Below are 23,355 nucleotides of genomic sequence, written 5' to 3'. Positions count from 1 at the left end.
GTCTTATCACTGTATTTATTTGGTGGTCTAGCTTTTAATACAGCTCCCCATCCTTGGAAACTGCCATCTGTTTTAATTATTAAATAATCTGTTTCTAGTGGTATGCTTAATTCTGGAATATTTTTAACTTTTTCTTTAATTTGTTTTACTAATTTAATGTCTTCTATGTTGAATATTTTTTGCTACCTGTTTTTGAGTATAATGGTCCTGCTAGTCTTCCTAAGTCTTTAATAAAGTTTCTAGCATAATTTACCAATCCTAGGAATTTTTGTATTGTCTAATTTATCAGGCATATCTAATACTTTTGTCGCTACATGTGGTTGTAATTTAATTTTTCCTTCTCCTAATGTTACTCCTAAAAAATTTATATGGTTCTTACATAATTTCATTTTCTTTTTACTTGCTATTATTCCATTTTTCACAAATAATCGAAACACTGTCTGTAGATGTCCTAAATGATCTTTAATGTCTTTACTGAATACTAAGATATCATCTACATATACTAAGACAAAACGTTTATAGTCTCCAAATATATTGTCTATTTTTCTTTGAAATATTGGCGGGGCAGATTTTAGCCCAAATGACATAGCTAACCATTCAAAATGTCCTTCAGGGCAAGTGAATGCTGTCCATTCTATGTTTTCCTCATGCATTTTTACCTGCCAATATCCTGACTTACAATCGAATTTACTAAATACCCTTTTTCCTTGGATTCGATTGATTAATTCATTTTTATTCGGTAATTTATATGCAGCTGTTCTTGTATTATCATTAAGTCTTTTGTAATTAATTATTATTCTTGTTTTACCTCGCACTATCTCATTATGATTTCTAACCATGAATGTTGTTGATCTATGTTTTAAATAAAAATGAGTAGTATAGATGCAGAAGTTGTAGTAAAACTAATGGTATTTTTCAGACTTGGATAGAAGTACTAGACTCTATAAACGGAATTAAAACTCTTTTTTTTAAAGGTTTTAATGATTTCACTGAAGCATTAGATTATGCAAGAGGGATACTTGGTCCAAATTATTATATTTCTCCAGCCCTCAGACAAAATCCACAAAAGACCCTGCAATATAACATCCAAAAAGACACAGATAAAATAATCTTCTGCGACCATTGTTCTTCAATGACTGAAGCCTTCAAAAGACTAAATGCAAAGGTAGAAGCCTTACTCCAAGAAAATGTTAAACTAATGGAGTAGGTAAAGTTATTCAAAGACCAAGACTCCAGTCAAAAGATTCACACAAATACACAAACTTCAGAACCGAGTTTTCCATCTCAAGATAAAATGGAGGCGCAGGGTGTGCATTCCCCAACGAACGCAAAAAGATCCACTGTATCGAATGATAATGATACAGCTAGTCTGGTTCAAACGGTAGCCGGTAAAGACACCTCAAACCCGTTTATGATTGTCACTTTGCCAAAAAGTGAAGATGAAGGTTCTTCATCAAGACGAAGGTTACCCAGATCATTTACTCAGGTAGAGACAATAACAAAGAAAACTATGCTTCATAAAAAGAAAAAAAAAATGATAAAATAGATAGCATAATAGAAAGGAATTTAGAAAAGTTTTTCCAACAAGGACAGGACAAACACGTAATTACTACGCAAAATCCAGATCCAAGTGGATATAGACTGGTACTAGATATAGAACGTATAAATACAGAACGCGACAGAACTAATACAAGCACAAGGAGACACTTCGGGTAATAACATAACCAGATCCCTAAGTTTCGGAGAAGAAGACTATGGAGAACATTCATATTATCAAGATGCTCAAAATCCTAATGAAGATGATGATTCCGAAATGAGTTTTGATTACATAGCTCTGCACAACCTTGATACCTGAAGACGAACAGACACCTAAAGACGAACAAGACAAAACAAGACAAAGACAATAAAATAAAGTAGGAATAAAAGTGTGTCATGCGGGTATGCCCACATTTGAGGCCGACACTTTTGAAGATAAGATCAAATAATACACGTCGGGTACACATTTGGGCCGCATCGTCACTTGCATTATTGTCACTTATTGACACAGACTTTGACGCGTGCTTATCAATTTTTTCCTCTTTAGAGGATAGTGATAAAGTAAGCACTCACACGACAAATGTGGGCATACCCACATGGCACACTTTTATTCTATATATATATTCTATATATATATATATGGCACTTTACCAAAATTTAAGTTTAAAATATTGAACAATACTAATGTAATTTGATGCGATAATAAGACCGAAAAAGATTTTGGTGTAATAATGATATAATACTTTTGAAAATCAAAATTTTCAAACCAAAACTTTTAAGAGTAATATAATCCGAACCGTGCCATAATTAAACACTCCTAGGAACAAGTAGTGAAAGATCTATGGAAAAACAAGTGAAACAAATTTTCAATCCATTATTTTATACAATGGAAGATGGGATTTTTAAAAAAGAGCTATGGAAAACAAGTGAAAGAGAGAACTGATCACCAAATGATATGGCGCAGTGGAACCAGAGGTCTCAGATTCGAGTCATGAGTATGAAAAAATCCTTGGTAGGGGTAGCTACCTCAAAATAGAACCCTATCTAGCGTGAAACTAAATTAGTTGGACTCCAATACGGGTACTAAACACCGAATGGAAAACCAAACAAAAAAAAGTGAGTGAATTGTGTTACAATAGAGTGTCTGTAAAAAAAGAAAAAAGAAAAAAGAAAACAGAAAAAAATGCAAAAGGGGAACGTAGGGGAGAAGGAGTGCTGACAAGGAGGGTCCCAACAAAAGCACTTGTCCATAATAGAGAAATAAAACGTTCCTCCCAATCAAACATTTACATGCATTCTTAACATTTTCAAACAGCCAAAAGAACAAAAATTCTCCACCAAAGACTATATATTTCTGAGTGCCAGGAACGAAGATTTACAGTGAAATATATCAAACGTAACATATATAAGCCCCTTGTGGGGCCAAAGGAGAGCTCTGGCCACTAGTTTCAGCCCCTTCCCATCGTACACCAAGAAAATTAGTAAGGGGGGTAATCATATCATGGAACTAGACGAGTATTAAAATTCGATTAGGGAAAGCTCTTAACTGGCATTAAGGGCCCATACATACATCATCTGCACTCTTACCTGGCTTTATATGCATACATATATCCTCTAAGTTTCCTCACTTCTTCAGATGACACATTTAGTAAATACTCTACGTAAATGCACACTCCAGCTCCACTGCAATTGCAAAGATCAATGCAAGTTTTTCAACAAAAGGAGTAATTAAGAATGTGGAAACAGTCAAGCAGGCTTACCTAATGGGACCTAATGGTAGCCATACAACATCCCATCTAAACTTTGCCAACCTGCAAAATGTAGGTCAAAACAACAGCTTTGTAGGGCCCACGGATCCAAATTGAAGAATGCAGGCAACGACAAGTGTATGACATAGGTGCATAGGCATTCAATTATTTTTTACATGGATATGCCAGAAGTGATACAACACAGGCATATCAACGATAATAGGAAATATGATGGCAATTTTTAACAGATAAGTCGGATTCATCATCGTATCATAGTATAAAAGTAAAAAATCTCTAAAACTAAAGTTGAATCACCAAAATTACAATAAAATTCGGACGACCATGCTACACTTCTTTTGAACTCTTATAAAATATTTGTACCAAAAAGTAAATTTGATCTTCTAATAAATGATAAATAAACTTACAACTTTATACTACAATCAATTCCTGGTAAATGAAAAGGCAATTGCTGTAAGATAGCTAAAGTAGACCAAGTAAATGATAAAGTTGCATTGATTCATGGCTGCACCCTTTCAACTCCTTGATAAATTGCATTACTGCAGCCTTCCAAAGCCTTAGAATTACTTCCATCTTCTCTTAATCAAACCATTGTAATGGAAACTTCTATTTTTCCTTACAATTAAAATTTTCAAGGAGGTTGTTAATGGTGAAACGGCAGAGTACTAGAAAAGACAAAAACATCTTTCCTTCTTTGTTGCACCTTAATCAGAGTTGTATTTAATTCTGTGTTGCCTTTCGCATACCAATTTTTTGAAACTGTTGAGGGAAAGGAGTAACAAACTTGCGGTTTTTACTGGATATGATCTATTAGATTTTGCTACTAAAATGAGTTTCTTTTTTCTCTTTCTAGAATTCTTTACTTAACCTTATTGATTCTTCTTAGATTTTCTGATGATTTTTACATGGCATTTCAATTTATTTCTAGAAATGTTAATGAAAATTTCCCTTATACATATATCAGCTCCACAAAGGATGTGCAAATCATATTTACATTCCAAAAGAAAGAGAAAAGAACTCCTTGCTCTTCGATTAATTTCTCTTAGGGTCTGTTTGGAAAGCCACCTGGTAATTGAAATTGGTGTAATTACTAGGGTAGTAATTACCAGCCTAGTAATTACACTAACATGCTTGTTTGCCTCAGTAATTACACATGTCCTGTTTGGATGCCACAGTATAATTACACATGTTTTGTTTGAATGCACAATTGCAATCATAAAATTATATTAAATTAAATTTTAAAAATAAAAATTAATTATTTAAAATTTATACTAGACAAATAAGAAACTTTATAAATGATATTAAATTAAATATGTAAGATTTATATTATTTTTTGAAAATAAATTAATTAATAAACATATGTTCTTCACTAATATTATGAAAAAATAATTGATTTATAATATTTCAATTGAATTGATCATAAAAACTAAAAATATGAAGTTTCTACGAACATCGTTAAATGCATGTTTGATAAAAAGATTAATATATAAATAAAATGTCATAAATTATTAAAATGTTTGACAAAAAGATAATCTATCAAGTCTAATTAAAAAATGACTTGCAATGTGAATTCAATATTAAAGTGGTCTATAATCTGGTGGATGCCCAACAAATGGCCTTCATAAAAGGTAGGCAGATCATGGATACAATTTTGATTGCAAATGAATGTGTGGAGGAGAGAGAACAGTAAGGTGCCAGGCATTTTATGGAAATTGGATATTGAAAAAGCCTATGACCACTTGCATTGGGGCTTCCTCTGGAAGTCCTTGGAAAACATGGGATTTGGAGGAAAATGGCTAAAATGGATTAAGTTTTGCACTGCAACAGTGAAGTTCTCTATTTTGATAAATGGTGGCCCCTCTGGTTTTTTCTCATGAGAGAGAGGACTGAGACAAGGAGATCCTTTATTTCCTTCCCTTTTTATCCTGGCGATGGAGGGCCTAAATGACATGCTCAAAACAGCCCAAACAAGAGGATGGATAAGAAGATTCAATGCTAATATGAATGACAGACTAAGGTCTGGCCATCTCCCACTTACACTATGCTGATGACACATTGATATTTTGTGATGCAGACAGCTCTCAACTAAAGTACTTGAGAGTAATTCTGATCCTTTTTGAAGCCATCTCAGGCCTACACATCAATTGGGGTAAGAGCTTCATCTTTCCTGTCAATGAGGTGCCTAGGATAAACATGCTTGCAAATATACTAGGGGGGAAGGTAGGAGATCTCCCCACAACATACCTTGGCAAGCCTTTGGGTGACAAGGGCAAGTCAAAAGGTATTTGGAACAACATTCTAGAAAAATGTGAGAAGAAGCTGGTGAACTGGAAAAGTCAATATTTGTCCTTGGGAGGAAAAGTCATACTCATCAACAGTGTGCTAGATGCTCTACCCACATATATGATGTCTGTTTTCCATATGCCTGCAAATGTGATTGACAGAATGGATGCAATTAGGAGGAATTTTTTGTGGCAAGGAAAATGTGATCCTAATAATCATAAATTCCATCTAGTGAAGTGGGACCAGTCATTCTCAGCAAAAAGGAAGGAGGTTTGGGGATTAGGAATCTGAAAATCCAGAATCAAAGCTTACTTATGAAGTGGTTATGGAGATTTGCCTCACAAGAACAAGCTCTCTGGAAGGAAACAATAAAGGCTAGGTTTGGTTTGGAGAATTTGTGGATCACCAATCTGTCCACACAACCTATGGGTCTGGAGTATGGAGATCCATCAGAAATTTATGGATCAAATTCTTTAACATATGCAAAATCAAGGTAGGGAATGGTGGAAGGACTTTGTTCGGGGAAGATAAATGGGTGGATCAGGTGACTTTGAGAAATATGTTCCCTATTTTGTTCAACATGAGCCTTCAAAAAGAGGCTACAATCAGAGAAATGAGAGATAATCAAGGGTGGATCTAAGGTTTAGAAGACATCTAAATGATTGGGAGGTCAATAAAATAGTTGAGCTACTTAACATTCTAGGGCAGTGCAAAGATCTAAACACAAATGAGGACAATCTATTTTGGAATCCAGAAGAGCAAGGCAGATTTTCAGTTGGCTCGGCTTATAGAAGCTCACAAAGACCTGGTACTCATATAGGTGGATGGCCTTGGAAGATGATTTGGAAAGTCAAGATAGCATGTTTCACTTGGCTGTTAGCCAATCAGGCTGCACTCATTCAACACAACCTCATGAAAAGAGGCATGCAAATCTGTTCCAGGTGTTGGTATTGTGAATGTGAGGTCGAGACAATAAACCATCTCTTTCTATATTGTAGAGAGACTGCAAAGTTGTGGCAGATTTTCATCAACTTAAGGGGCATCAGTTGGACTATGCCAAGAAACATCAAAGAAGCTCTAGCTTGCTGGAACAGAGATGGGAATCAGTCAGGACACAGGGAGAGATGGAGGATCGTCCCAGCTTGCATTTGGTGGTCTATATGGATGGAGAGGAACCAGAGATGTTTTAAAAACAAGAGTTGCTCTATGCAGAATTTGAAGCTGAATTGCCTGGTTCTTTTCTTTTTTTTGGTGTAAACATGAATATCCTCAAGATGCCGAGAATATTCCTAGTATTTTAGAGTTCTTATGACCTCCATAGGAGTTCTTTGATTTTTGCAACTTTTGGATGTAAATATTACTAGAATACTCCTTATGTATTCTTTTATTTATAATACAAGTTACCTTTCTAAAAAAAAATATTACAAAAACAAATGAAACTGAAAATATAACATAAGTTATAAATTCAATATAGAAAATTTAACATAATACTCTTATTGCAAATTTCAACATAGCATACATAAATATGATTTGTTTTTTTGTTTTAAAAAAACGTAAGTCTATAACCTTACTTAACAATAAATTCTATTTTAATTTAAAGATTAGAATACTAATAAAATTATGCTAATGAGAAAATAAGCATGGCATAAAGAATAGACAATACGAAAAAAATTTGCATAGAATCACGTGAAGGTTGAGAATGAGAAGAAAATGAAATATAATAATATAAAATAAAAAATAAACTTAGAAATTTTTAGAATAATAAAAATAAAAAAGAACTTAAAATAATAGAAATAAAAAAATTAAACAAAAAAATAAAAATAGAAATAAAAAGAACAAACAACAATTCACAGCCTCTCCCTGTGAATTGGAGAGTGTAATTACCCTGCTAATGGTGGCAAATGGGCGGGTTGGGCCAAATTTGGGTGGGTTGAAAATGGGTCCATTTCAACCCGCCCATATTTGATATGGGTAAAAATTGATTGGGTAACAAATGGGTTGGGTAATTTACCCATATTTTCATGATTAAATAGTACTCTACTTAAGAATTCAACATGGAAAAAATATTTTAGTCTTTTCTTAGATGAAAAATGTTGAAAATGCTTCATTTAGTTTTATTGTATCATAAAAGTAAAAAAAAAAAAAAAAAAATCATAACTTTTCAATATAAAATAAATTTATGTAATAACAAGGGGAAAATATTTTTGATTTCAAAGTAATTGAATAGTTGCATTTTAAGACTAAAACATGCTTAATGCACTTTAAGCAATGTCAATACTCAATACTAATACATGATTTGCTTATTTTACACTATTATTTATTATCCAATATAAAATTAAACAAATAAAAATATATAATTATAATTAACAAAAGAAATGTACATTTAAAATATATATTTTTGGAGGGCCAAAGACTTTATCTTTTCAATTATAGAGAAAAATAATTAGTTCTATAGAAGAACATAAAAAGGAATAGAAGTTACAAATTTCTTTTGTGATATCATGAATTTTGAGTGAATAAAAGTTAGAAGCTTAACCCATTTGGCTAATCCATATTTTACCCATATTTTTGTGGGTTGAATATGTGTATCAACCCATATTTTACCCATGTAAAAAAGTCACTCACCCAACCCATTAAAATATGGGCGGGTTACCAAAATATGGGCTCATTTTGCCGGCACTACCCCCTGCCAATTACACCATTACCTGCAGACCAAGTAATTACATGTCCAACCAAACAGGATAGACAGTGTAATTACACCCAATTACACCAAATCCAATTATTAGGGTGGCTTTCCAAACAGGCCCTTAAGGATTCAGCATCATCTAGGAGTTCTTCAGTACACCAAAAGTAAAATTAGAGCAAATAGTTCATCCTAATAATTTGTACCGAGTTGTAGGTTCCTTCAGAACCTTGTGTTTCTTTCCTACCACACAGTCCATCACAGGCAGGCAGGTATTTTTTGCCACCATTGTCTTTGTTTGACATTTCCAATAGTGTTATTCCAACATTCCAGCAGCTCTTTAGTAGACTTTGGCATAGTGCACTTGATTCCTTCCATGTTCAGAAATAGTTGCCACATCAGATCAGTAACTCTGCATTGTAAAAAGAGAGGATTTATGCTCTCTTTTTTTTAGAAAGAAAAAAAAAAGGGTTTATGCTTTTGCTTTATGAGTCCTTCCCAGACAAATCATTTTGAACACAACTGAAACCCCCTTGTCATCAAATTGTCTTGTGACTCACACATGCTTCTTTTGCAACCAACCATGAAAAACATGCCACCTTATAAGGAATCTTTGCTCTCCAAATGTGTTTTCAAGGCCAATTAATCCCCCTGCTGTCCAGTTTGGTTCAGAAATATGTATGCTGACTTGACTGTGCTGTGCAATCACCTTTCCATGCCTCTACCATATTAATATGTCCTCATTAGCTGTTGTACTTGGGAAAATCATCCAAATTTTTGAAGAACTCAGCTATTCTACTCATTTCCAGTCATCAAACAGACTTCAAAAGCTTAAATTCTACCCCTGTTCCCAGACTTAGTTGCCTCGGACTGTTGATTCAAGCTGAAAAATGTAGAGGAAAAGACCTTTTAGTGGTCCATTGGGCCCAATCCAATTATCATTCCAAATAAGAAGTGTTTCTCCCATTGCCCACTTTTATCCTAACATTATTGACAAGATAAGGCCAGAAAATTCTAATAGACCTCCATACACCGACACCATAAGCAGAATTACCTTTCTTGAGCACCACTTAACCTCTTCTCCATATTTTTCTCTGAAAACTCTCCTTCACAATGCTTGCTCTTCCAAACTAAATCTCCACAACAATTTCATAAATAAACATTTATTGTGAATTCTCAAATTCTTATGCCTAAGCCCCATCCATCATGCTAATGGTGAGAGTTTTCCACTTGACCATTTCACAAAATATTGTGCATTCTCAAATTTCTTATGCCTGAGCCCCCATCCATCTTGCTAATGGTGAGAGTTTTCCACTAGACTAAATGAAAGCACCTCTTATCTCTATTAGCTTGCCAAATGATGTTTCTTCCTCAAAGAATCAAGTCTATTCTCAATTTTTGTAGTCAAAAGGAATAATGACATCATGTAAGTGGGTAATGAGTAAGGAACTGTGTTTACTGGTATCATCCTACCATCCAGAGATAGATATTGGCAGTTCCACCGAGCCAATCATTTTTCCAACCCTTTCAAGAACTCCATCGCACATCTCCTGCGATTTGTTTTTAATCCCAGGGGCATGCCTAAATAGACAGTAGCAAGACAGTGAGCCTGAATTCCTGTTGCGCCATTTATTGGAAAAAGCAAGATCTTCCTCCAATTCACCTGTAGCCCAGACATCGCTTCAAACACTGCTAAAATGAGTCTCAAATGCCCAAGTTACTCCACTTTAGAGTCAAGAAAACCCAAGGAATCATCCGTATACAAAAAGTGTGAAACTTCCATGTTGCTTTTTTCATTGAAACCTCTTAACCAATTGCTTTGGTTTAGCAAATTTTATCATGTTTTTTAGCCCTTCCATTAGAATAATGAAGAGAAAGTGAGAGGGGATCCCCTTATCCCAATCCTCTTCGGGAGGAAAAAGACCCTTAAGGTGCTCCATCTAACAAAATTGAGAATCGTGCAGTATGATACAGAAGAAGACCTAGTTGACCCATTTGTTACCAAAACCCAATATCCTTGAACCTCTTAATCAGAAAGGCCCAATTTACATGATCATAAGCCATTCTGATATCTAGTTTGCACAAAGCTCTTGGATTCCTCTCTTTCATTCGGGTGTCCACACACTCATTAGCTACTAATGTTGCATCTATTATCCGTCCACCTTTAAGGAATGCCATTTGATGGCTATCCACCAGCTTGTGTATCACCTTCTTGAGTCTCTTGGAGTTTCTATAGGCAATTTGGAGATAATATTGTATACACTTCCTATTAGGCTGATAGGTCAAAAATGACTTAGCTCCGTAGCCCATTCTCTTTAGGAATTAGAGCCACATGTCGAATTAAAACTTCTCTCAAAAATTTCTCTTGAGTGGAAATTTTCCAAGTGTCATTATAAGGTCACTCTTGATGAACCCTGGTGTCTTATTAAGCACACATCTTGAATTCTTGATACAGCCTAATATCTCCTGTTCTTTTCAAATGGCCATTGTAGACACTACTACTCTTCCACATTGATTTTAGGGCATTTCAGACAGGTGAATTGGGTCTCCAATCTTCAATTTCATCATATAACTTTTGATAAAAGGACACTACCTCCCTTTTGATAGCAACTTGATCTTGTACAGGTTCACAACTTACTACAAGCTGTGAACATTTGCCATTTGTTGGGGCAAAAATTGTGTTTCTATCATCCTACTTTAGCCATAGAAACCTTGACTTCTGTCTCCCAGCTATCTCTTCATTATTGCATTCTCCTGTATCTCCATGAATAAGCTAACCTTAGGTATCAATTCCTCCACTTACAATTCTAAGTTCTTGAATGCTATCCAGTTCTGACATTTGATCCAAGAGCTTAGTTTTATTCTTCCTCAAGCTGTCAAAATTAGTAGAATTCCATTCCTTTAGTTTCCATTTAAGTGCTTCAGCTTGCAAGGATGTAATCAGTCTACCATAAACTTCAAAGAAGACCACCCAGACTTCACTTTATCAGTGAACCCTTCAACCCCCAACCACCAGTTTTCAAACTTGAAATATGATTTTGAATCTCCCCATTCCCCACACTGTAATGAAATGGGAGTATGATCAGAAAAAGCCTGGGCAACACAGCTTGTCTAATATTTTTGAATGTCTCGTCCCACTTTGTTGAGAATAAGAACATATCGAATCCTGAAGAGATCTGTTGATTATCCCCTTTTGTCCAGGTAAACTGTAAATCTTGACAGTTCAGTTCGTAGCCATCGTCAGAGGAAAGAACTAATATTACAAGAATTCATGAACTGTAAATCTGGCAATTCCTACCAGGATGGTGGGTCAGAGCGGGATCCTCCACTGAGGGGAGGATCTATGAGCTCCAAGTCGTCAATGAAATCTGAAAATCCGAGCATATCCCTTGTGAGCCTGTTGTTGTTTCTTCTTTCTGTACAATACCATGTAATATTATGATATTCACACACCACCAAATGTCCTGCACATACTCTGCTAGTTGCTGCAATTTTCCGCCATAGCTTCATATAAAGTTGTGGGGTACCAGCGACAATTTAGTTGAACTGAAGCTAATTGAACAGTAATAGTATAGACCCCTTTGTTTATTACTTTCCTCTTCCCATACCTTGAGCAAGCTGATGAAAGTGTGGCATATTTGTTTTTGAAGTGTGTGGTCTCCTCAACAATTTGGAGAAAGGTACTAGGCTGGCAAGGAATAACAAGGCATCCCATGGAGTGGTATGAAGAGTTGCAAGGGACTATCTCATTCTATAAAGGCAATAGTGCAGCTGCAGAAGTATACAGAATGTGCCTGGCCTGTGCTACATATCAGATTTGGAAGGAAAGAATACCGGGATCTTTCAACAGAAGCAGAGGAGTATAGAAGCAGTGATCAAGCAGATTGTACACGAAGTGCATGTTCAAGGTGCAACACGACTGAGAGTAAACAAAAGTTAGATAGTTTGAATTTTTACCCTTAGCTGATGTAGCAGGGTAGTTAGTTAGTAAGGACTGGAACTTGTTGCTTAGTTGCAGTTTTGATTTGTTTTGTGTTTTTCTCCTTCTTTGAGCTGTTCAACTGTTACTTTGTGAATAAAATCGTCCAATTATTTGCCAAAAATAAAGGATCATTTTCATAACTCAACATAATGTTCAATTAAATGCATGTGATATTTTTAAATTGTATACTCATTGATATGCGGTACAAGCACAAAACACATGGCCAAAGACTAGTTGTCAATGGTTTGGGCTTGGGACTTCCATGTTGGAGGTCTCAAGTTCGAAACCCCTTGCTTGCGAAAGCAAAGGGTTTGCCTTCTAGGTCGAGCTCGTCGCACCGGCCTTGCCTAGTGCAGGTTACCTCTCCTATGCGGTTTGCGAGCTATTGCATAGGAGCGGGAGTTTTGCCCTATGCGCACCAAAGGGTAGCGGCGGCAGGTTTCCTTGTCATAAAAAAATAAAATAAAAAAAAAAGGAATGATAATTAGAAGAAAAAGAAACTGGAACTATTACAAATGTGGTGGGCAAGGGGGTGGTGGTAGCTTATTTGTAGGAATGCAATAGGCAAAATTAAAGTCTCCATTTGGTTACTCCTTTAATTTCAGTTGTTTAGGTAGTTTCAATTCCCAAAAGTGGCTGTTAAACAACCATAATTAGAAGTAAATAAAAACTTTATTGTGATTAGCAGCTCACCTTAGCATATGATGCAACCAAAACACTGCCACTATCATGCCAATGCAGCTTGAAGACCATAGCCACCTCCTATGATGTTTTGATTCATGCAATAAGCCCTTTATGGTCATTAAGCACGTCATAATAGCTGCCCAATCTGAGAATTTTTCCAGTGAATGCCAACAATTAGGCTGTGAAATATTTCTTTTAGTGATAAGGGAACCTGCAGCTGCTACCCTTCAGGTGCGCACGGTAGGCCATGAAATATTAAAAACTGCTTTCTCATTTACTAATGATAGCATATATTTTCTAGCAAATTTAAGACTAAAAATAATGATCCTCTAAGATTATTGCCAAAATAATCATCTGCAGGACATGCTCTTTATGAAATAGGAACAATTGTCTTTCAACGGAAGAAATAATCAAATGCTAGCCTGCTTAACAGCTTTTTCACCCCTAACCAAGAAATAATTTTAATAATTACCAGTACCTTATCTGAGGTCACCAAGTCAGTTCCCTTGTTCATTGATTTTGTTTTTTGGTTTTATTTTCCATTTATCTACTTTTCAGAGGGTAAAACATGGTCAACAGAAGTTTCCAGTAGTGCTAGAAATAATTTAAAACTTGTGCCCCTCCAAATGAAGGAGGGGGTTATAGCCATGCAAGAGATTACTTGTTAAGTAAGCTTATACCAACACCCTTTTTCCAGACTCTAGCAAAAGATTTCTAGAATTTAGGCTACAAAGTTCTGATTTCACAAGATGTCTTTTGGAGTTGATATTATGATCACTTCAGAACCATTAATGGGAAGTTAGAACTATTTAGCATGGGCTTCATCGATTGAGTTGCGATGCAAGGGTCAACGTGCCCAAGATCACTTAACAAACAATGATAGTGTGGTAGATGAAAAGACAAAGGCTATTGAGGAAGATGGAAAGGCCAAAGCACAATGGGAGAAGGTTGATGCTTAATTATGTAGTCTCCTACGACGATCTATTGATTCCAAGTTGATGTCCTTGTTTCATCCATTCCAGACATGTTATTCAATTTGGGAAAAGGCTTATGTTTTATACACTAATGACATATCTCGTTTTTATGAGTGATATCTCAAATGACCAACTTAAAGAAACAATAATCCAATATGTCTACTTACTTGGGCTAGGTACAGGCAGTCACAGGGATTTGAAAGGTTGATGTTAGTCACTATGAACGTGAAAAAACAACAGGAGCACAGAGCGACGTTGTTTCTAGTTCTACGATCCCATCACAAAGTGGTTTCATCATCCATCATTAACTCCTTTTTTCTCAGATCTCAAACCATAGAAAAGAGAACATCTCAAGCTATGGAGAGTCAACAAGGAGGAGGTCGCTTTGGAAGATCTCGACCTAACTGTAGTTATTGTCATAGGCTTGGACACACTTGTGACATATGTTATACTCTTCATGATGAGTTCCTTTAGTATCAAGAAAGTAAGCGAACATCTCCACAAGTAGCCTCGGTTGCTCAACCTTCTCGACAACCTTATAATGCTCATATTCCTCAAAGCCTCAAACAGAATATAATGAGTTCCTTCACTATTGAGCAAGTAAGCTAACATCCCCACAAGCAGCCTCGTTTGCTTGCTTATGTTTCACAGTCTACTAATTTTGGACCATGGGTCGTGTATTTGGGTGTGCTTTTGATCGTATTTTTGGTAATATTGTTTATTCACAATCTCTTCCTACAAATACTTTAGCCAATGGGATCTAGACAAAACCAAAAGGAGTTGACAAGCTAAACCCTTGTCCTCTATCACTTTAAACTATGTTCTTTATGTCCCTGATTGTCCTTTTAATTGTGCATCTGTTAGTCATGTGACGCATGCCTACATTGTGCCATAACATTATTTGATGATTTTTTCCACAGGTATGACCGCAGTACGAGACAGACAATTAGCGGAGGGCTGAGGGCATGAATCACAAGGCCTCTACGACCTTACCTCTCCAAATTCCTCCACAAAATGCTCCATTACAAATCCTTCAAACCTAATTCACAAATGTATGGGCCATCCGTGTGTATCCAAGCTATAGATGATGGTGTCGAGTTTGTCTAGTCTATCCACATTAGATTATGAGTTGTATCAACTTGGGAAACACACCCACACTACCTTTCCACATAGTCATTCAAAGTTTTTTCATTAGTTTTGATATTTGGGGTCCTAGTAGAGTTAGTTCAACTTTGTGATTTTGTTATATTGTTAGTTTCAATAATGATTATTCAAGATGTAATTGGATTTTCTGAAAGATCATTCTAAAGTATTTTCTATATTCAAGAGTTTTAGTGTTGAAAAACAAAATCTATTTGGATGAGTTGAGGGGGTGGCTTGCCCCATTGTTGAGCGATGCCACTCCTCCATGGATTGCAGAGGGTATGGTGATTGAGAAGAGGGACATAATTGTGGTTGTGCGATATTGGCTAGGATTCATCTATAGCTCATTGATGTCATCTCAAAATGAGTCTATTATTCGCCACTTGTTGGGTTCGATCATCGAGCGGGAGCAACTTAATTTGGGGATGATTATTGCTTTGGCGATCGCAATGCGTGCACAACAAAATCAGACTTCTCTCCATTCCCATGCCTCATTATTGAGTTGTGCCAAAAAGCAAGTGTTCCTTTTATGGCCAATGTTGACTCACGCAGCCAACCTGAAGATGGCTCACATAGCACATTCAACAGATGTGCGAGCTTCCTGTTTGAAGGCTCAGGTACCCATCATGATTAATAGAGCGATTGAGTGCCCTTGCACCTCTCTGGGAGGAGATACAGGGTTATATGAAGACTTAGCACACATACGAAGAGCACATTGATAAGTTAGCTTCTAGGGTTGATGAGCGTAAGCAGCAACATAGCATTGGTATAGGTGTTGATTGGTCGGCCTTAAGGATGATATTACTTAATTGCAAAAGGATGTGGATGAGTTGAAATCCACCAATATCTTGTATTTGTGGACTGATAATAGTATCCTCGAGGATACACATATGGAGGTACCTCTGGCTACTGTGACTAGTGTTGTATAGCCTTGAGTGATAAAGGATGTAGATGCCTCTGAGACTGATGAGGAAGAGTTGGGTGTCGAGCACCAGACTGAGCCCGTTGCATAGACAGTTTTGTTATTTCAATGGAAGGGCTCCCATCACTGAGGCCATGAAAAATCAAAGAAGGTTTGAATGATGTTTTGTGTTTAAAAAGTAGTGAAATAATAAGAGTCGTGATAATGCTTCATGAAGGTAGTGTCACTTTAATCAAAAAAAATTCCTACCTTGCCCAATAACCTCATTACAAGCCAATGAAAGACCTTCTGATCCCGCGAGAACTAGTTCATTGATCGTTTGGAAAAAATGAGCAAGCTTATGGGTTAACACATGCATGTTATTCTCTTTGTGAGTACGAGTGTTTGTTGTGATCCTTGGATGATAAAATGCACGTTGTTTGTGAGAGCAGGGGATCATTTTTTGTGTGAAGACACTCAAGTACATTTGTCGAGCATAATTTTGCACCTTAGTGAGCTATTGTGAGCATTTGCTTTAATTGATAATGGTTAGTCAATGCTTGAAGCTTATAGTGCAATAATGCATAATTGGAAGTTGTGAGCTTTAGAGCTAATCCAATGATCCTTGAGGTCATTCGGATAACACTTGCATGCTAACTCTAAAGTAGCACTTTTTGTAGACATCTTTGTTGAGCTAATTGATATGATGTTTTACTTGAGGACAAGTAAAAGTTAAAGTTGGGGTGTTGATGAGTCGAAGATTTACGACTCATTTAAAATAGATATTTCATCAAAAGTAATGTCCTTGATGCCCATTTATATCCTTTTCTGATCATAATGTGATTATATTTCATCTATGGGAGATTATGGAGTGGAAAGAGATAAAAAAGAAGCCAAAAAGATGGAAGTAGGCAAAAATTACATTGAGCATCGCCAATCTAACACGGCGCATCACCGAGTGGAAATCAGATCGCCGAAAGTAATAGTTCATATCCCTAAGTTCATCTCAATTTGGCGACAAAGAGCAGTCGGTGCATCGCCAAACCAATTCGGCGAAGGACTGAAACATCGCTGAATTGCATAGTAGCCTAAAGGAAGAATCAAGTTTTCAAGTCAGATTGGCAAGGAAGATGACCATTCGGCGCATCGCCGAACAGTTAGGCAAGCTAGCTCGAGTTCACCGATTGGACTTGAAGAGCAATTTGGTGAAGAATCTCTTGAATATATAAATAGATTTTTGAAGTGAGAGAAAACCAACTTTTACATTCTAAATTTTTGAGTACCTTTTCTGCAAAAAAAACCTTACCATTAGGAAGAAGCTTGTATTGGGAGATTTTGAGGAACCTTCTTTTGATTGAAGGTTTTGAAGATTCAACTATTTAGGAATTCAACACAAGTAGCTATTATGGTTGATAACTTCGGTATATCATCTTTAATCCATGCCATGAACAGCTAAAATTCCTTAGTCTTCGGGGTGTGCAATGTATGAATGACTAATCTACACTTGGGTGTTGTTTAATTGCTTATTAAATGTTGAACTGATTTGGGTTCAGTTGTCTCTTTATGTTCTCATATAGAATTTGAGGTTGCAAACTCTAATTTATTTTAGATCTCTCATGTTGCAAGCGAAAGGACATTAGAGTGAGAAAAGATAGTTGACAATGACTCGATTGAATTCGTTTGACAGTTGAAACTTGAAATAGTTTAGTTGAATTAGAGTGTTAGATTGGTTTTAATGGATTACATGTTGGGGTTTGATGAAACCCATATGATTTGTGATAGTTGATTGACAAATAGCTATCATTATCTATAATCTAGCTTACTTGATGACATTCAACTGATTCTAGCAATTATCAATACCCAAGTTGCAAGATTATAGTTCATGCTAGCACACTCCTAAGAGTCTCCACACACTTGTGATAAAACCCTATTCTAAGATTGCGGTTGTTAACTTGTAGTGATTAAGTAATCATTCAGATTTTGCATTCAAATTGTTACTCAAACCTCCCCCTCCCCCTCCCCTTACTTTCATGCATAAATTGTATAAATGTACAAACTTCTAGTGAGACAAAACACATTGTAAGGCGAATTATATTCAACCATTCCCAGTGGAATTGACTCCAACACTTAGTTGGGTTATATATTGCAAATGATTGTCTACGCATTGATTTTAAATGTGTAGTTGAACGTTATCATGCACCAACTTGAGGGGAAGTGTTAGAATAGGAATAGTATGGAGAATCCTACTTGGATAAGGTTTGTAATGTAGTGCCTATAAGTAGGCATAGTGTAATGATGTAGGTACACAATACATAATATTTTTCTCTTAAATTTCTCACAAGAATAATATCTAACATTTTGGGAAGTCCTGCAATAGAAAGAGTCAGCCATATAATTTGGAACGAGGAGTACCATTTCTTCATAAATTACTGAAGTGATTTAACTGAACCATTGAGTTAATAAGCAAGTGAACAATGAGATGAAAATAACACAAAGGGTATCTATGTGTCTATTGTTGTCAACCTTAATACTATGGGCCACATCATGTTGTATCCACCATAACCCTCTATAATTTTACCATTGTCATAATAAAGCCCAATGTATCACAAGGCTTGTCTTCCTAGAAAGAAAGGAATAAAATTGCAGGAAATTTACAGTAGGCATGACAGTGGTGTCAAAGACGTTCTCATGCCCTGAAGCAAAGCTCAAAACATGTTGAGCGCTTCATCTCGCGTAATGTGCACTTTAGTGTTGTCATCAAGGTTTTAAGGCATAATTTTCCTTGCTAATGAGCCTCTTCTGAAGAGGCAACGCTAAGCAATTGATATTTCACTTTATCATTAAAAAGAAAAATCAATTCCTTTATTCATATATTTGGATTTGGCTTATAAGAATTAGTCTTGGATTAAACATACATATTTATATTTGTTTTTCTCCCTTTGCGCCTTTTTTCATTAAATCCCACTCTTTATTTGTTCTTTGCGCTTAATGCCCCAAGAAACCTAGAGCTTTTTTGCCCTTTCTGCTTTTGATAACACAAGGCTATGATCAGAAACAGGTGCTATGTTCAAAGTGATCTTTTAGGCAATGAATAAGCTGCAATGCCAAAGAAAAGAGGGAAATAGTAAAAGAGACAAACCTGCAGCAATGATGGTCCAAGCGTCAACTTCATACATGAAGTAAGCATGATATCGCTGGTAATCATATAAAAATTCAGAAATTAGCAAGCATTAATGAGGACGATATTGTATGTAGTAGATACTTGACAATACTTTGTACTCTTTAGAATTTACAATCACCTCTTCAGTTGAAAGTAAGTGCTGTCAAACAATTAGCCCAAGGCTTTTATTAAGGGAAAAAGTGAACGTCTTATACATTTTATACTTTTCGAACAAATATACTCCTAATTTTACTATATTTATCACATATGCCCCTACTTTTAATGGAGGTCTATCATGGCAAGGACCCAACTATTGAATCCTATGTGGCCTAGCATTTGTGTGAGGTTGACGCCACATGCGTGCCACCTCACTACCCTTACCCAATTTTACCCCCTCCCAATAATTCTTGCTTCCATAATTTGATTCCACCATAAACCCCATCAAATCAACCATGGCCAAAACTAAGAATCTGCTAAATTTTCCATTTTTCTTATAAATGAAACATGTGATGAGGTAGTTGCTAGAAGTGAGGACAACTCTATAAGTCCATAATTTATGAAATTCTAACTCTATGGACTTCCCTGTTAAGGTCACTATGTTCCAAGAACTTACTCTCAATCTAGAAGCTCCCTTAATCCACTTACCACCCCTAACCTCGCCTCCATCCCCAACCGAGAACATGACCCTAGTCTACCATCGTTCCCTAAAGCAAATAAAAACTAGTCAAGGGTTTACACTAAACACGCAGGAATCAATAGTAAAGAACAAGCAAGAACCTAAAGGCCAAGATCAATAAGGAAGGAATTCAAAGGGCACGCAAGTAAGAATCTAAAGGCACAAACAAACTGAAACAAATTCTAACAAAATAATCAAAAGAGACAATTAATTTAGTAAACCTAAAGACACAACTGAAATAAATTCCAATCTATGAGCAAGAGTGAAAACGAAATTAGACAAAGCATAAGCAAAATAATCAAAACAAGTAACAACGCATATACCAAATGGGGGGGAGAAAAGAAAGATTAAGGGATAGAAATCACTGGGATTGGGTATTGGTTGGTTTTGTTGGTCGATTTGATGGATTCCGGCTAAATCTATTGCTGAAATTAGTCACCAGAAACCGGTCGGATCTTACCCACATCGAGAAGGAGGGGAGGGGTCGGTCGAGAAGAGAGAAGTATGAAGAGATTATCTATTGTAACCGGTGAAAGAGGTGGTCACCGATGGTGAGCAATTGATGCTTTAGCACATAGAGAGAAAGAAAGAGACGTTAGAAGACCAATTTTGATGGTTTCCGGTGGTGTGAATGGTGGCTGCCTTAGTGGAGAGAGAGAGTTGTATTAGAACTATTATTATAAAAATCCATCATAGGTTTTAAGATTTTGTTTTAAGTTTCTAGTGCTTGTACTCCTGCTTCTAGACTACTTGTTCATCTATTTCTTGGATGGCTGCATTCAGATTACCCAAACTACTTGAAGGATTCTTAGTTTATTATAAGTCAAGTTTGTAGTTTCAGTTCTCTGTTTCCAGTCCTGAGGTCCACCCTTACGTTTTCACTCGGGCTAGTGGGAGAGGTGAAAATGAAGAAAACTGAATAAGCTAACAAAAGTGCTATTGAAAATTAATGAGTTAAAACAAGACTTATTACTTTAGACCTATGACCATAATCAATGATTCAATATGGAAAGTCTAGTAATTGGGAATAGTGAAGAAGTAAAGAACCGTTTTTATATAGCCGTGGTGTTGGGGCCAGCTTGTACGCACCTCGGCTAATTCCATGAGATACTTGTCACCTCTCACTAGCAATAAGTACTTGGTAAATCTCTACAAGGATAGGGAAGATAGAAGAAATCACCTAATATATTGTCTTTGTTGGGATTTTAACTTGAAACCTCATGTTCAGAGTATATAGATGACCTTGTGGCTATTGTAGACATTCTAGGGTCCTTATAAAGATGAAGGAGGATCTAGGGATAGTTTCTTTTTTCTTCTTTCTTTTCTTTATCTTTTGTTTATGCCAGACAGACAAGAGTGGAGGTAGGATATAATGTAAGTTTTTGGATACCAGCTTTGAGTTGATGATTGATATGCAAATGTTACCTTTATCAAACAAAAAAAAACCTCATGGTTCTCAACAGACTTCATTGAACCTTATCGGGAAAAAAAAGAAATAAATAGTTAAGCAATACAAAAGTTCAAAATAATAATATTTCTCCTCTCATCATTCTCTGAACTCGCATTAAAGCTAAATGATAACACTAAACCTTTTAAAAGGAATGCTTTGCAAGCAAATCCCACTGGTAGAACAAAGATGAGCTCAAAGCTCTTCGGCTTCCCCCAATGAACTATATTGCAAATCATTTCAGTAGAAGAGTCTCAAAAATCCTTGACATATTCATAAACATGAATGGTGTTACTCAGTAATGCCCATGGATTTGATCTATTAGTAAGAGTACAACATGTACGAAGCTTGGTATTTAAGTAAGGCATAGGGATGGGTCCATTATTCATCAAGTTTTGAACCGTGTAACACTGGCCCTTGAGTATTTCTTGGTTATCAAAAATAAATAATGGAAAACAACTAAACCAAAAACTCTCTATCAAAACAAAAACTATGTAGACATTTCTTCTGTGTACATGGTATTTCTCAGTTAAACTGGATATATTTCCAGTGAAGCCTCTTGATTAAAAAATAATTTCTACTGAAGCCTCAGTTTCCCTCAGGGTTCATAATGTTCCTGTTCTCTAAGCTTGATTTAGTTGCTCACATGAATCCATGCTCTACAGGCTTGATTTCAGGGCAACAGCTACATGAATGGGCCAGATAATGATTGGTAATGACCAAGGAACTGTTATAATTCATGAGTTCATTTCACTGAAAAAGGCTCCTTGTTTGGTATGGAGAAATATATTTTCCAGTGAATACATTTCCATACTAAAATTATTTTCTCACAATTGGTTACGACACATCACTTTCTATGGCCAAATCAGCATTCTCATACCTCAGAATCCATTTAATATACTTATCACCTGCCACATGCTTTATACCATACAAACACATGAATAATGTTATATTAGTATGATCTAAAATGTGTTTTATTATGACATCAGTACAATGATTTATTCATTTGTCCATTAATCTTGCCTACGCCACTGCTTGTTACCTTCCCGTTTGTCCCACTAACTCTTGGTTTTTGTTTGCTTCTTGCATACTATTGACAAGATACAAGGTGAAATACATCTGTATAAGGAGCAGAGGAATACCAATTCCCAGGGATAATAGGCCTGTTGATAGACTGAGTATAGGAGAAAAGCCACATAACACGAGAGTAGCCCTGAGAACACACCCTGCGTGACATGAAAACAGGTTAATAAGACAAGCTAAAAAGCAAATAATTCCAAATTTGTAAAATTTTAGATGTACCCTCCAGAGAAGAGATTGCTGGGTTTGAACATTCTCGAAAGATCGAACCAATTCTTCTTGTTCTGCAAATCAAACATTAACAGATAAAAAAAATCCTAATTCATTAGAGATTGAGGATTTTTACTAACAAAGATTAAAGAAGCCATGGATGACCTTGGGAATCAATGGGACGATTTTCGTCGCGAGTTGGCAAAGAGAACTTATCGTCCTCGTCGAAATGAGATTCTCGTGGAGATTTTCTCCATTTTCTGGTGAGCTTCTGCATTATCCTCCTCCTTATGTCTTTGACTTTTTAGGACTTTGAGCAAAGCTTTTCCTGCCGGGCGACGCCGTTTAACCAGTGGAGTATGGTATCATCGGGCGAGAAAATGATCAAAATGATCCTTCATGTACAGGATTGAATTATTTTGGTCCTTAAATATACCACCTGATAGAAATAGTAATTAATATATGTACAATGAGTATTGTTTTGGTCCTCAACCCTAAAATTAACTGTTCTCTGTTAAAAACTAACAGTTCATTCCTTTGTTCCGCCTCCTTTCTATTTATCTCTTTATTGCATCATCTTCCAAAAATAGATTTAAATTCAACACTCATTGGAATACTTGGATGAGAAATTCAATGGTACTTATTTGAGCAGAATGTTTCGTTTTCTCGTAATGATTTATGATTTTTGACAAAAGTATGAATGACTATTTTTAGAAACTTTGATTCAATTCTTTTTAAAAAAAGAGTTATCGATTTGAGGATGATTCATAGGATAAAATTGGTAATATAATGACACAGAGCAGTATTAGATCCAAGCTCAAGGATGGCAT

The 23,355-nt window shown here is 36.0% G+C and overlaps 1 protein-coding gene across 1 annotated transcript; it reads right to left on the bottom strand.

Annotated features, from left to right (window-relative positions):
• Window positions 1-2,764: 2,764 nt before the first annotated feature.
• Window positions 2,765-22,918, bottom strand: LOC125878293 (uncharacterized). Its single transcript, XM_049559519.1, has 7 exons — window positions 22,691-22,918; window positions 22,538-22,599; window positions 22,378-22,461; window positions 19,092-19,146; window positions 12,944-13,079; window positions 3,297-3,347; window positions 2,765-3,219 (listed from the first exon to the last, which is right to left on the bottom strand). The coding sequence occupies exons 1-7, from the start codon at window positions 22,800-22,802 to the stop codon at window positions 3,120-3,122; spliced, it is 600 nt and encodes a 199-aa protein (XP_049415476.1). The 5' UTR covers window positions 22,803-22,918; the 3' UTR covers window positions 2,765-3,119.
• Between the last annotated feature and the right edge of the window lie 437 nt (window positions 22,919-23,355).

Source organism: Solanum stenotomum, chromosome 10, assembly GCF_019186545.1.
Source record: "Solanum stenotomum isolate F172 chromosome 10, ASM1918654v1, whole genome shotgun sequence".
In the NCBI taxonomy this organism is placed as follows: domain Eukaryota; kingdom Viridiplantae; phylum Streptophyta; class Magnoliopsida; order Solanales; family Solanaceae; genus Solanum; species Solanum stenotomum.
Note: the sequence above shows the minus strand (reverse complement) of the source record. Positions and strands in the feature narration are given on the sequence as shown.